This window comes from Psittacula echo, assembly GCF_963264785.1.
Source record: "Psittacula echo genome assembly, chromosome: 5".
NCBI classification, from domain to species: domain Eukaryota; kingdom Metazoa; phylum Chordata; class Aves; order Psittaciformes; family Psittacidae; genus Psittacula; species Psittacula echo.
The window spans coordinates 88,831,863-88,844,983 of NC_137739.1; the positions used below are offsets into that span (position 1 = coordinate 88,831,863).

General features: G+C 48.7%; 2 protein-coding genes across 2 annotated transcripts; both read left to right on the top strand.

Annotated features, from left to right (window-relative positions):
• Positions 1-4,924: 4,924 nt before the first annotated feature.
• Positions 4,925-5,851, top strand: LOC308220842 (olfactory receptor 5G3-like; the record flags this gene model as incomplete). The annotated part of the gene is made up of 1 exon (XM_080617357.1): positions 4,925-5,851. One exon carries the CDS (start codon positions 4,925-4,927, stop codon positions 5,849-5,851), a length of 927 nt encoding a protein of 308 aa, XP_080473483.1.
• Positions 5,852-9,919: 4,068 nt separating this feature from the next.
• On the top strand, positions 9,920-10,879 carry LOC308221394 (olfactory receptor 8U3-like; the record flags this gene model as incomplete). The annotated part of the gene is made up of 1 exon (XM_080618378.1): positions 9,920-10,879. One exon carries the CDS (start codon positions 9,920-9,922, stop codon positions 10,877-10,879), a length of 960 nt encoding a protein of 319 aa, XP_080474504.1.
• Between the last annotated feature and the right edge of the window lie 2,242 nt (positions 10,880-13,121).

Sequence of the window (13,121 nt, forward strand, 5' to 3'; positions counted from 1 at the left end):
CGGCGTATCAACTGAACCACACAGCTTGGTGTCATCGGCAAACTTGCTGAGGGCGCACTCAATCCCACTGTCCATGTCACCGGCAAAGATGTTGAACAAGACCGGTCCCAACACCCATCCCTGAGGGACACCACTCATTACCGGTCTCCAGCCAGACATCGAGCCATTGACCACAACTCTTTGCATGTGGCCATCCAGCCAGTTCTTTATCCACTGAGTGGTCCACCCAACAAATTGATGTCTCTCCAATGTAGAGACAAGGATGTCGTGTGGGACAGTGCTGAACGCTTTGCACAAGTCCAGGTAGATGATGTCAACTGCTCTGCCCCTGTCCATCAGTTTTGTAGCCCCATCATAGAAGGCCACCAAATTGGTCAGGCAGGATTTCCCCATGCTGGCTGTCACCAAGCACCTCCTTGTTTTTCACGTGCCTTAGCCTGCCTTCCAGGAGAATCTGCTCCAAGATTTTGCCAGGCACAGAGGTGAGACTGACTGGTCTGTAATTCCTCGGGTCATCCATTTCCGATTTTAAAAATGGGGCTTATATTTCCCTTTTTCCAGTCATTGGGAACTTCACCTGACTGCCATGATTTTTCAAATATGATGGCCAGTGGCTTAGCAGCTTCATTCGCCAGCTCCTTCAGGACCTGCGGAAGGATTGCGTCAGGTCCCATGGACTTGTGTACCTTTAGGTTTTTAAGATGGTCTCGAACCAGATCCTCTCCTACAGTGGGCCTGGGGTCTTCATTCTTACAGTCCCTGCATCTGCCTTCCAAGACTTGGGTGGTGCGGTCAGAGCCTTTGCCAGTGAAGACCGAGGCAAAGAAGTCATTAAGAACCTCAGCCTTCTCCAAATCCCGGGTAACCAGTTCTCCCGATAGCTTCCGGAGGGGGCCTACTTTGTCCCTAGTCTGTCTTTTATTCGCTACGTACCTATAGAATCCTTTCCTGTTATCTTTAGCATCCCTAGCCAAGTTCAATTCTAACTGGGCCTTAGCTTTCCTCACCTGGTCCTTAGCTTTCCGGACAACATCCCTGTATTCTTCCCAGGCCGCCTGTCCCTGCTTCCACCTTCTATAAGCCTCTTTTTTCCTTTGAATTTTCCTGAGCAGCTCCTTATCCATCCACGGAGGTCTCCTGGCCCTCCTGCTGCACTTCCTTCTATCTTGCAAGAAAAAGACATCTTTATCAGTGACAAAAGTTATGACTGAATAAAGCTGATTGGTGTTTCCTGTGAGGAAAAGAAGCCTGGGTTAATTGAGGACAATTTCTTCCTCCAGGTTGGTGACTGTGAATTGAAATGAAGTTTGAGGTTCCTTCTCCTCTTGGTTTCCTTACAAGGAAGGAAGGTGTGATGTCATACATCTCATTGAAGGGACATAGGGATTGCTCGGACTCCCTCCCCTGGTCAAAGCCCCTCTGGGTACCATCAGCTCAGCCATCAACACCTGAAATTGAAAAGCACAAGGAGATGGTGAAGCATCCACAGTGTTGTGGCAACTCCTGCAAAGCTCTGGAATAGGGAAGAGAAATGTGGAAGGTGGACCCCTCTCCCCCTGCACCCATCCCAAATGCTGGTCCTGTCTCTGTGCTGGCACCCAGAACCTCCCATCTTGTCCCACACCTCCCATCTCCATGCTCAATCCCAGCCTGACAGCAGGAGATGGATGGGGAGAAGCTGTCGCTGCCGGGACAAGGGATGTGTGCAGTGAGGTCACTGACACAGGGATAAAGGTTGGAGTGGGCAAAGAGCAAAGGGGCTGCCCCACAGACTGCTTCAAAATGCAAACCCCACCCCCTCACTGCACACCATGGGGCAGGATGAAGGATGCTGGGGCTCTGTAGGAAACGTGGGACATTCTCATAGGGATGCTGATGGCTTCTGCCCCTGGTGGTACCCTGGTGATGGAGGCACTGGACAAGGGCTGAAATCCCTCCTTGCTCTGCAAGAGTAACTGAGACTCAAAAAAAAAGAGTAAACAAAAGAGTAACTGAGACTCAGCCTTCACTTCTTTGCGATCAGTGCTTAAATCCTCTGCCCCCCATGGGCTGCAGGGTGGCCACGGGGGCTGTGTGAGCAGTGCGAGGATTTGGGACCAGGACTGATGCAAAGCAAGGAGGGATCATATGCGGGCACATCCCCCTATGTCCATCACATCCCTACACATCCATACACATATCCCATGCCCTGTGGCACAGGCTCGGTCCCATCCATCTTCTGCTGTCAGCTTGGCTGTGGCTGCAGGGCTGGTATTGAGCAGGGAGATGAGGAGGTGCGAGAGGCAGAGCTGACAGAAGGAGGAGGATGGAGGGGGCTCATCCGCAGCATCGCACCGTGTCCTGCAGCTCCTGTGAATGGTTTTGCTGCTGGACAGAGAATGGAAGGGGAGGATGTGGCTCTGGAAGGGGTTGGAACCCCAAATGATGCCCAAATTGTGGGGGGTTGCTCCCAGTGTGCACTGCCAGGGGATCTGGCTGATCTCTGGTGGGAATCTGTGTGACATGCACTTTCCTTTCATGTTTGGCTGTAGAAGGAGGTTCCCCCTAAAGGCTTTAACCTGCCAAGGGGAGACTGAGATGAGCTCTTAGGCAGAAGCTCTTCCCTGTGAGGGTGCTGAGGCGCTGGCCCAGGGTGCCCAGAGAAGCTGTGGCTGCCCCATCCCTGGCAGTGTTCAAGGCCAGGTTGGACACAGGGGCTTGGAGCAAGCTGCTCCAGTGGAAGGGGTCCCTGCCTGTGGCAGGGGTTGGAGCTGGAGGAGCTTTAAGCTCCATTCCAACACAAACCAGGCTGGGATTCTGTGATGGGCTTGGGAACATCACTCAGAGCCACCAGTGACAGGGCAATCCTAAAGCATCCCTTCAGAAGGGCCCTTTTCTCCTGTTGCTGCCAATTTCAGTCCTTTACCACACTCCTCACTGTTCCTTCCCATCTCCTTCCTTCCACTTTCGGGCACTGCTCCCTCAGGCTCTCCTTTCTCTCTTGTGCTTCCAGCAGAATGGGTAGAAGAAGGTGAACGTCATCATCAAGGAGAGCACAAGGACTGGGACTGCCTCGGTACCCAGAGAGTTTAAGAAACAAATTCCCCAGGAAAGCCTTCCCAGGCAGAGGAAGGACAGGAGGGTGACCATGAGGAGTCAGCATGGAGGTACCAAGGCCAAGTCACGCCTGACTAAACTTGGTTTTGGGTGATGTGACCATTGATGTTTGCATGGACAAGAAGTAGTGGCCAGCATTTACCTCACCGTTAGCAAGGTCACCACGATCTTCTGCTGCCAAACTTGTGAGCTATGGTTTGAGTACAAGGAATTGAAGACAGGGGGAAAGCTGGTTCATTGCCTGTGGTGCTAGGATTCCTGATGGACTCTGGTACCAGCTCCCATCGGCAAGGTTCCCCTCTGCTCCCTGCCATGATAATGTCGACCAAGGCCCTTGCAGACCTGTAACTGCCTCGGAAAAGCTCCAGCAGTGGATGTGAAAGGTGGGGTTGTTCTGTGGTTTGCTCTAGGGGAGCCCAAAGCCCTGTTGCTCGCACAAAGTTGAGATCATCTCCTCTGGGTACACTTCTCCAAACCAAGCAGAACAGAGAAGGGATAATGAATTCCTTTGGGCTTTGTCACCTCCTGAGGCCCAAAGATTTTCGCAGTCCCCACTCCCCACATCACATGAAATAGGAAGGGGCTTTGCTGATGCTGGTTCATTCCCAGGTTCCCTGCACAGATCCAGGCACGTTCATCTTCACATCCATCGCCGAGGGCATCAGGAGGGCAGCAGAGACAGAGCTGAGATGTAAGTGAGGGGCAGCATCTTTCAGCCCATCTTTCTCCTGTGCTTCTCTCTTGCCAACAAGCAGCAGCTCCTGTCTTCATCTCCTGCCCTAATACAGGGTCCTGGGCTCCAGTTCTTGATGATGCTCCGGACTTCCCAGGGAGCTGCTTGTGCTGTGTCCTCCCCATGCTGGCGCTGAGAAGGCAGGTTTGGAGATCAGCCTGGTGGAGAACACCCTCAGGAGGCTTCCTCTGCTCTGATCACAAAGCTTTCCTGGATGGGCACCAGAAGCTTTCCTGTACAGGACATTCAGGGTGCTCCCCATTGCTGAGATGAGGCAGGTTAAGAAGATGGTTTTCTTCCCACAAAACATGTTCAGGAAAAGATTGCTGAGCTCAGGGGTTCACCAGTTTGTATTGGAGACTCAAGGAACAGGTTAAAGAACCATGAAAAGGTTTTAGATCTGAAAGAGTGTGTCAGGAGGGAGGGGAAACTGATATTAACCACTGTGTAAGGTTGCATAGGGTCATAGTATGCCTTCTGTTGGAAGGGACCTTAAAGCTCATTCAGTTCCAATCCCCTGTCACAGGCAGGGACACCTTCCACTAGAGCAGGTTGCCCTGTCCAACCTGCACTTCCCATAGGTCAGGGATTTGTTTCAGTTAGGAAGAAACCCAAGGAGAGAGGGAAGGAGCGGGTGGTTGGCAAATACCCACAAGAGGATGAAGGATTAATTCTGCACTGTGAAAGCACCACATTCCTCTGTGTTCCAGGTTGAGCCGCATGGACTCCAAGCCCCAGGCTCAGCACTAATGCAGGCAATGAAGTGCAGCACTAAGGTAAAGCTACTCGGGTGTGGAACCTTCCCATTGCTTTCCACAGGGGTCATTGCTCTACATCCAGCAGTGAGCCAGAGCAGCATGCACCACGTTGTGCAATGGTGTTCAACAGCTTGAGCACCCCTTTCTTCTACCTGTGCTGGCACAGCACTTTCCCCATCCTGGTCCTGACTGATCTGTCCTGAACTCTCCCTTTACATCCTGTAGGGCTGTCTCTGAGCAGCTCCCACCACACAGAAGCTTTTCCACCTGGGACATCCCTGCCTCTTCCAGAAGAAGCCTCCAGTGAGGAGCTGACACAGAAAGCACCATCCAGCCCATGGCACAAAGCAATTGCACCCAAGTGACCGAGTTCAGCCTGGCAGGGTTCACAGAGGACCCGGTGACTCAGGTCTACTTGTTCCTGCTCTTCCTGCTCACCTACCTTGTCAGCATCCTGGGCAACCTGGGCATCATCATCTTAATCAGGGCCAGCCCCAACCTCCACTCCCCCATGTATTATTTCCTGGGCAACCTGGCCTTTGTAGACCTCTGTTCTTCCACCATCATCACCCCCAAGATGTTGGTTGACTTCATGTCAGAGAAGAAGAGCATTGCTTATGCTGGGTGTGTGGCTCAGGTCTTCCTCTTCGATCTTTTTGGGATAAGTGAAAGCTTCCTGCTGGCTTCGATGGCCTATGACCGTTACGTGGCCATTTGCCATCCCCTGCTGTACCCCCTTGTCATGTCCCCAAAGTGCTGTTTCCAGCTGGTGACTGGCTCGTACCTCGTGGGGCTGACCAATGGTGTGGGACAGACCATCAGCATGTCCACCCTGTCCTTCTGCAGCTCCAGCACCATCGACCTCTTCTTCTGTGACATTTCCCCTCTCATCTCGCTCTCCACCTCCGACACCACCCTCAGCCACACCATCCTGACCACTGCAGCATCTCTCTTTGGTGTGTCCAGCATCCTGGTTATCCTGCTCTCCTACGTGGCCATCATCGCCACCATCCTGAGCATCAATTCAGCTGAGGGCAAGCGCAAAGCCTTCTCCACCTGCACCTCCCACCTCACCACTGTCAGCATCTCCTATGGGGCATCATTATCTACATACTTAAACCCCATCTCAGACAGCTCAAGAGGAGCAGATAAATGGGCTGTGGTGCTCTACACCGTGGTGACTCCCATGCTGAACCCCGTGATCTACAGCCTGAGGAATAAGGAGGTGAAGGAGGCTTTGAGGAGACTCATAAAAATAAAGTGATATTGAATGTTTCAAGTTTAGGCTCGGGTAGAATGGAGATGTGGTGGAGATGCTCACGTTTTCATTAAATATGGAGAATATGTTGGGGGTCTTCTGCATCTGGACTTACACAATGCACCAGTAGATGTGATTGAGAATACAAACAATTTCACTCTCCAAACGTTGATAAGTATATTTAGTAGTTAATTTCACCTAATCAAGATACAGGGAGACAACTACAAGCATGCACTTCCCTTCATCTGAGGATGAGGGGGGACCTTATCGCTCTCTGCACCTGCCTGACAGGAGGATGGAGCCAGGAGGGGCTGGGCTCTGCTCCCAAGGAACAAGGGATGGGACAGGAGGAAACGGCCTCAAGCTGCACCAGGGCAGGTTTAGATGGAGCTGAGGAACAATTCCTGCCCCAGAGGGTGCTCAGGCATTGGAACAGGCTGCCCAGGGCAGGGCTGCAGGCACCGGCCCTGCAAGTGTTCACACCCCGTGGAGATGAGGCCTCAGTGCCATGGGTTAGGGGTGGCCTTGGCAGTGCTGGGCAATGGTTGGATATGGGGAGCTTGAAGAGCTTTGTCTGTTTGCTCTTCCTTTTGCTTGGCAAATGAGAACAAACACAGAGTGAATTCCATCGTTCCACTGAATTTCTAGACAGTGTTGTTAAATTCATTCAGGGCCTTTACTAAAGGACAAAAACACCTTTAGCAAGAGTAATAGAGATGACAGCAAGTAACCATGATGCCATGCAGGAAGTATTTTTAGGTTTTGATATACAAACCTCATTAAATGATTTCCAGCATCATTCACTTCGTGTCATTTCAGACAGCCAAGAATGTGAGTGAAATATGGTATTTGTGTGACCACTTCTATGACTGAAGGCATTTTGAAAATGTTTTAAAATGTGATAGTGATGAATCCCCAACAAAGGGCAGATACAGTCAAGGAACCCCTGTCCCCTGATCAACACCTTTGCTTTCCATTCCCTGATGGCAGCAATAAAAGCCATGATACTCCTTGGATGGATAAGGAGCTGCTCAGGAAAATTCAAAGTTAAAAAAGAGGCTTATAGAAGGTGGAAGCAGGGACAGGCGGCCTGGGAAGAATACAGGGATGTTTTCCGGGAAGCTAGGGACCAGGTTAGGAACTGGTAGCCTTCCAGTATCTGAAGGGGGCCTACAAGGATGCTGGGGATGGACTCTTCATCAGGGACTGTAGTGACAGGACAAGGGGTAACGGGTTCAAACTGAAACAGGGGAAGTTTAGATTGGATCTAAGGAAGAAATTCTTTACTGTGAGGGTGGTGAGGCACTGGAATGGGTTGCCCAGGGAGGTTGTGAATGCTCCATCCTTGGCGGTGTTCAAGGCCAGGTTGGATGAGGCCTTGGGTGACATGGTTTAGGGTGAGGTGTCCCTGCCCACGGCAGGGGGGGTTGAAGCTAGATGATCTTAAGGCCCTTTCCAACCCTAACTATTCTATGAGTCTATGGTGATCAGTCTCTTTTTTGTGCTCTGACAAACAGCAGCTTGATAGGAGATGCTGTCTTAAGTCAGGGAAAAAGTGGCTTCTATCTTTGTGAATGAATGAGCTAGAATGGATATAATTAAATGCTAAAGAGCTTGGCACCACAGAGACCTTTGATGCAGGCAATAAAATAGAGCAGAAAAATCAGATTGTCAGTGGTCTTGTTGCACAAACAAGTCCTAGGAAGAAAGCAAGACTTAGAAATGGTTCCAAACCAAGCCTGGAAGCCTAAGGAAGAGGCTGGGGAAACCAAAGTCCTTGGTGTCAGTGGTGCTCTGGTGTCCTCTGTCACAAAACCAGCAGATAAACAATGTGCCAAAGCTACTTCCAAAACAAAGTCTTGCCAATCTACTGAAGAATAAAAGTCTAATGCTGCACTTGGTAAAGGAGAAGGCACTAAGAAAAAGATAATAACAACTGAGTAGAAGGATCAATTTATTACTCTACTCACCTTATTGAGAAGGCTATCTCCTAATTTGCCCATACAGGGACATGTTCTGGGTGGAGAAAGACTGCCAGAACAGTAAGCACTGGCTGGACTATTGGGTGCAGAGGGTGATGGGTTCTACTCTGCAGGAGCCCAGAAAGCGCTCAGTGGTTTCTCTCTTGAATCTCTCTAAACAGAGCCAAAGGAGAACACCCTGGTGTGCAGGGACCATCCCACAGTACCTGAGCAAGAGAAGTAGGGCAGGAACAGAGACCAGGGCCAAGTTCAGCCAAGACTCCAGAGCATCAGGAAAGTTGGTGACAATGAGCCAAGTCCAAGACCAAAACAGGTCAATACAGAAGTAGTAAACAACCTGCTCAGGATCAGATTCAGCAGCGGCAGGGAGATCCATTAGCAAGCTTAAGTCACCATGGGAAGATTCCATAGGTGTGCACACCTCCTGCCAAACTGAGAACCAGAACTCCTCTTATGAAGTTTAACCTCCCTGGGCTGAGATTAAATAGAGAAGGGCAACAAATGGGCAGAGGGTGGGGATGGAGCCCCAGCTGAGGCTGCTCAGGGGAATAAAGGCCTGTTAGTTCACCCTGGGATAATTCCTCCCTGCCTCAAAATGCCCATTTCTCACCCTTCAATACAGTGGAAGCCCAGAGTCACCAGCTCAGCTGTTGGACTTCCAAGCACTGCATGTGGGTAACACCACTGGGGCTGGAAATCTGGGCCCTCAAGTGTCCAAGGAGGAACATCAGCAGCTCCAGAGATGGAGTCACTTGTGCTTCATGTCCCATTAGGGGACCCTCTGCAAGATCAGAAATGGCTCTAAACCCATGCTCCTTCTGTTGCCAAGGTCAAACCAAAACCTTCGCATGGTCCACAAGTATGTCACAAGCATCCTATCAGCTGCTCATCACTGCTGCTGTGTAGCTGTGCTCAGGGATGCCTCATCCACACCATGTCACTCAGATGCCCAAACACCACAATGCCTTTCAGAGGTGATTTCACACCCTTTGCTTTTCCTTCTCTTTGTTTTCCTCTGGGAAAGCACGAGCAGCCCTGGAGGCTTCCTCCCAGGAGAGCACATGCAACTGTATTTACAGACCCAGCACCACAAGCTCAGCTCTGGGAGTCTGGCAGGAGCTCATCTCTCTTCACATCAGGTGCTTAACAGAGGTGATGCCTGCATGTGGATGTTCTCTGCTGCACTGGGGATAAACCCTTGGCTCCCATCACTCGGTGGCAGAGGGAAGGCACAGGAGGTAACACCAACACAAAGCACAGCCTCACCTGCATTGAGGCACTGGGCTTGCTTCTGCATGTTCTAGTGTCACTTTTTTGGGAGCTATATCAGAAAACAGCCTTACCAATGTGTGTTTTCTTTATAAGATGAGGAAGCGATGTCTGATGCAGGTTGTGTTTCTTTTACATAGGCAGCTAAGGCAAGATACACTGATTTATTCAAGAGTTAAATGAGGATGAATCTTATTCTGTTACAAAGAAATGCAACATTGCAGATTGTCAGCAGAATATAGTCACTAACAAATCAGCCTTTGGAATCAGCACGTTTTAAGATCAACTCAGTTTTCAAGCAAGCAAATTAATTCCTGTGAACTTAGGATGCTTCAGCGTGATGGAGCTCAGAAAGGTAAAAATTATATATTTACTAATGTGAATATTATCTGTTCTGAATGATCATAAATAGCTTGATAAATGTGATTTGGTGATTGGAATTATAATTAAAAGCCAAGGGAAAATGTGTGCAGGTCATTAATGTCTAAGCTGGGATTTCACAGGGAATGTGACTTTCTCTTGCTTCAGGTTTATGTGCACTCCTATGAGGTCCCCCTGAGTTGTCTTCTGACACAAATTGCCTCCAAACTGAGAGTGAATAAAGATCTGATTCTTTTCTTACATCTCAAAGCACAGGTGTTAAAAGAAATCCATAGTTTTTAGTGTCCCAGTATATAGAATTGGTGTTAGAAAATATAGTAGAACACTGAAACATGGCAGCTGAACTACTCATTGGAGTAAAAAAATGGTCCAGAAGTGCATATCTGTATTTCATCAGTGTGATACTTCTCTTCTTTTTTTTCTCAGAAAGTAATACCTGATAATGGGAGGGAATCAGACGCAGACTCAATTCATCCTCTTGGGAATTACAGACAGCCCACGTGCGCAGATGCCTCTGTTTGTGTTGTTTCTATTGATTTACATTGTCACTTTGGTGGGGAACGTTGGCATTATCACATTGGTGCGGGTGTCTCCCAGCCTCCACACCCCCATGTACTTCTTCCTCACCCATTTTGCCTTCGTTGACATCTGCTATTCCACACTTGTCTCCCCCAGGATGCTGGCAGACCTGTTATCAGAGGACAAAACCATTTCTTTCCTTGGCTGCATGATGCAGTCTCAAAGCTTTACACACTTCGCTGTTGTTGAGTGTCACCTCCTGGCCATGATGGCCTACGACCGGCACGTTGCTATCTGCCAGCCCCTGCTTTATGTGACCATCATCTCCAGCCGCGTCTGCTGGCAGCTGGTAGCATCATCCTACCTATTCGCCTTCCTCAGTGCCATCATCTGCACATGGTGCACGTTTGGAGGTTCCTTCTGTGGTCCCAACCGCATCGACCACTTCTTCTGTGACGTTGTTCCTGTGCTAAGGCTCATGTGCTCTGACACCCACAGCAGTGAGATGGTCATCTTTGCCTTCGTCATCATCAACGTGGTGGGCACAAGCATTATCATTTTGCTCTCCTACATCTCTATCATCCGCACCATGCTCAGGATGTGCTCAGCACAGAAGAGGGCCAAAGCCTTCCACACCTGCGCCTCCCATTTGACCGCTGTTGCCTTGTTATATGGGTCAGCATTCTTCATGTACCTACAACCTCCATCTAGCCACAGGAGCCTGGATAAGGTGGCTTCCATCCTCTATGCCGTGCTCAACCCCATGCTTAACCCATTTATCTACAGCCTGAGGAATAAGGAGGTGAAGGGGGCTCTGGTCAAGTGCAGGAGAAGGTTCTTCAACCACTGGCAACAGAGAAGCGTTGTATCATCCAGGACATGAAGATTTCATGTCAAGTGAGAAAGCCTATGGGGCACTGAAACAATGGGAGTTTCCACTAAGCCTCATGACTTTATGTAGGTTCTAACACAGTTCCTGCACAAAAGCCAGTGACAGTATTGAATGAGAAAGAGACCCCCCCAAATCATATCTACATTAGAAAGAAACCAAGAGGAGCAGGGACCTCGAACTTCATCACATTTTGCTGTTATCCACCTGTAGGAAGAATTCACCCTCAATTATCCCAGTCCTCCTGTCCTCACAGGAAACACCAATCACCTTTACTCATTTATAACTTTTGTCACTGATAAATATCTATTTTTTTTGCAAGATTCTTGACCTTGTCCCTCAGCTCCAATAGAATTCCTCACTCTTACCTGTGAGTTCTTTATTAAAGCTGCTGGGGTGGGAGGGAAGAGGAAGTGTAGTTTTACATTTGCTTGCTCAGAAAGAGTCAGAGGAAAAGTTTCAATTGTTTGTGCCTTTCAAAGTGCAGAAGCTGGTGGGAATCAGGGTCTCAATGCTGCAGCTTTGAATATCAAGGGGAGTCTCTCTCAGGCTGCAGCTTCACAATAGATTTCAGATAAAGGAAGAAATTGTAGACTTCATTAATACATTATAACTAATGTCAACATAATTAATTACTGTATTTCATTAATGTTAATATAATACATAATAAAGGGTGAACTGTTCTGAGACCACACAGTGTTAAGGACATTTTGGGCACATCAGGGAGTTCTCCCACTGATCTTAAATGCCCTATACTTATATGGTGAGATAAATGGAATTCCAGCTGGAGAAAAACACCCACATCCCATGTCCATGCCCAGCTCATGCTGAAGTACACCAGGGAAAACAAATCGTGTATTTCACTGACAAATGAAGCCTGTGGCTCATTTCCATAGACGAAAGGCAATCTTGAGCACAAAATAGATGATAACTGAGAGCTGTCTGGGTCTGAGAGAAGCCAAAGCACACTGGTGTGGTATAATAGCTTTCCTTTACCTGTCTGAGTGGGAATTAACTTGTATTTGAAAAGTATATGGATGTTGAACAGTCTTTTTTGTGTGCTCTGGCAAACCACAGCAAGAGGGGAGATGTTGTCTAAGGTCTCAGGGAAAAGTGGTTTCTACCTGTGGCCAATGATGGAGACAGCAGAAATGTAACTAAATGCTGAAGAACTTAAGGTGTCAGAGACATTTAATATCAGAGAGTTTCCTTGAAAACCTTCACCATAACTTGTTTTCTTCCTTCTAGTTAGTTGGATGTCTTTGCTTAGACTATACATATAGAATCATAGAGCCACAGAAAGCCCCAGCTGGACCTCAAAAGATCATCTGATCCAAGCTTTTGTGGGAAAGGGGGCCTAGATGAGAAGGGTGATGTGTAGGGCTCCTCTCTGCTTGATGAATTACCTCATACTTGTATCCTTATTTCCCCTTGGGTTTAAGAAAGTTTCCAAAGCAGAAACAACTGAATTGCTCAAAGGTTTACCCACACTTGATGCTAGGCTCCTAGGAGAGGTCTGCATTGCCATTGTCTTGTGTCGTGGATCCAACTCAGTGAACTGGCAATAGGAACCTCAGTCTAACGTACAGGGGAGGTACAATTGTGAATTCCAGCAACACAAGAAACAGGCTTGGGCTTTTGGAAATACATTGTATACTGGGAGCATCATTGTATGATTCTGTTTCAATCTTTGTAGAGAAAGGGTTAACATAATGCAGAAACTCCTGGCTGCAGACACAAAACTCCCACACAAAATACGTAACAGAGGTCCTGCTATAGAAGTCTAGTATCATACTTGGTAAAAGAAAATTAAATAATGACCAGAGAAAAATACTGGGAAATAAAGTTCCCCTTACTACTCTATTTCCCTCACTGAGAGGAATAACTCCTTTTTAACCCATGAGGGACATGGTCTTGGTGGACAAGGACTGCCAGAGCAGTGAGCACTGGCTGGGCTGTTGGGTGCAGAGGGTGATGGGCTCTACTCTGCAGGAGCCTGGGGGCGGCCACGGGGCTTTGTTTCCTTAATCTCTTTAAACAGAGACACAGGAGAGCACCACGGTGTGTAGGGACCATCCCACAGTACCTGAACAAGAGAAGTAGGGCAGGAACAAAGACCTGGCCTACTGCAGCCAAGACTCCAGAGCATCAGGAAAACTGGTGATGAGGAGGCAGATACAAGACCAAGCCAATTCCCTGGCCAGCATCCTGTCCAGCAATTGCTAAACAGATCCAT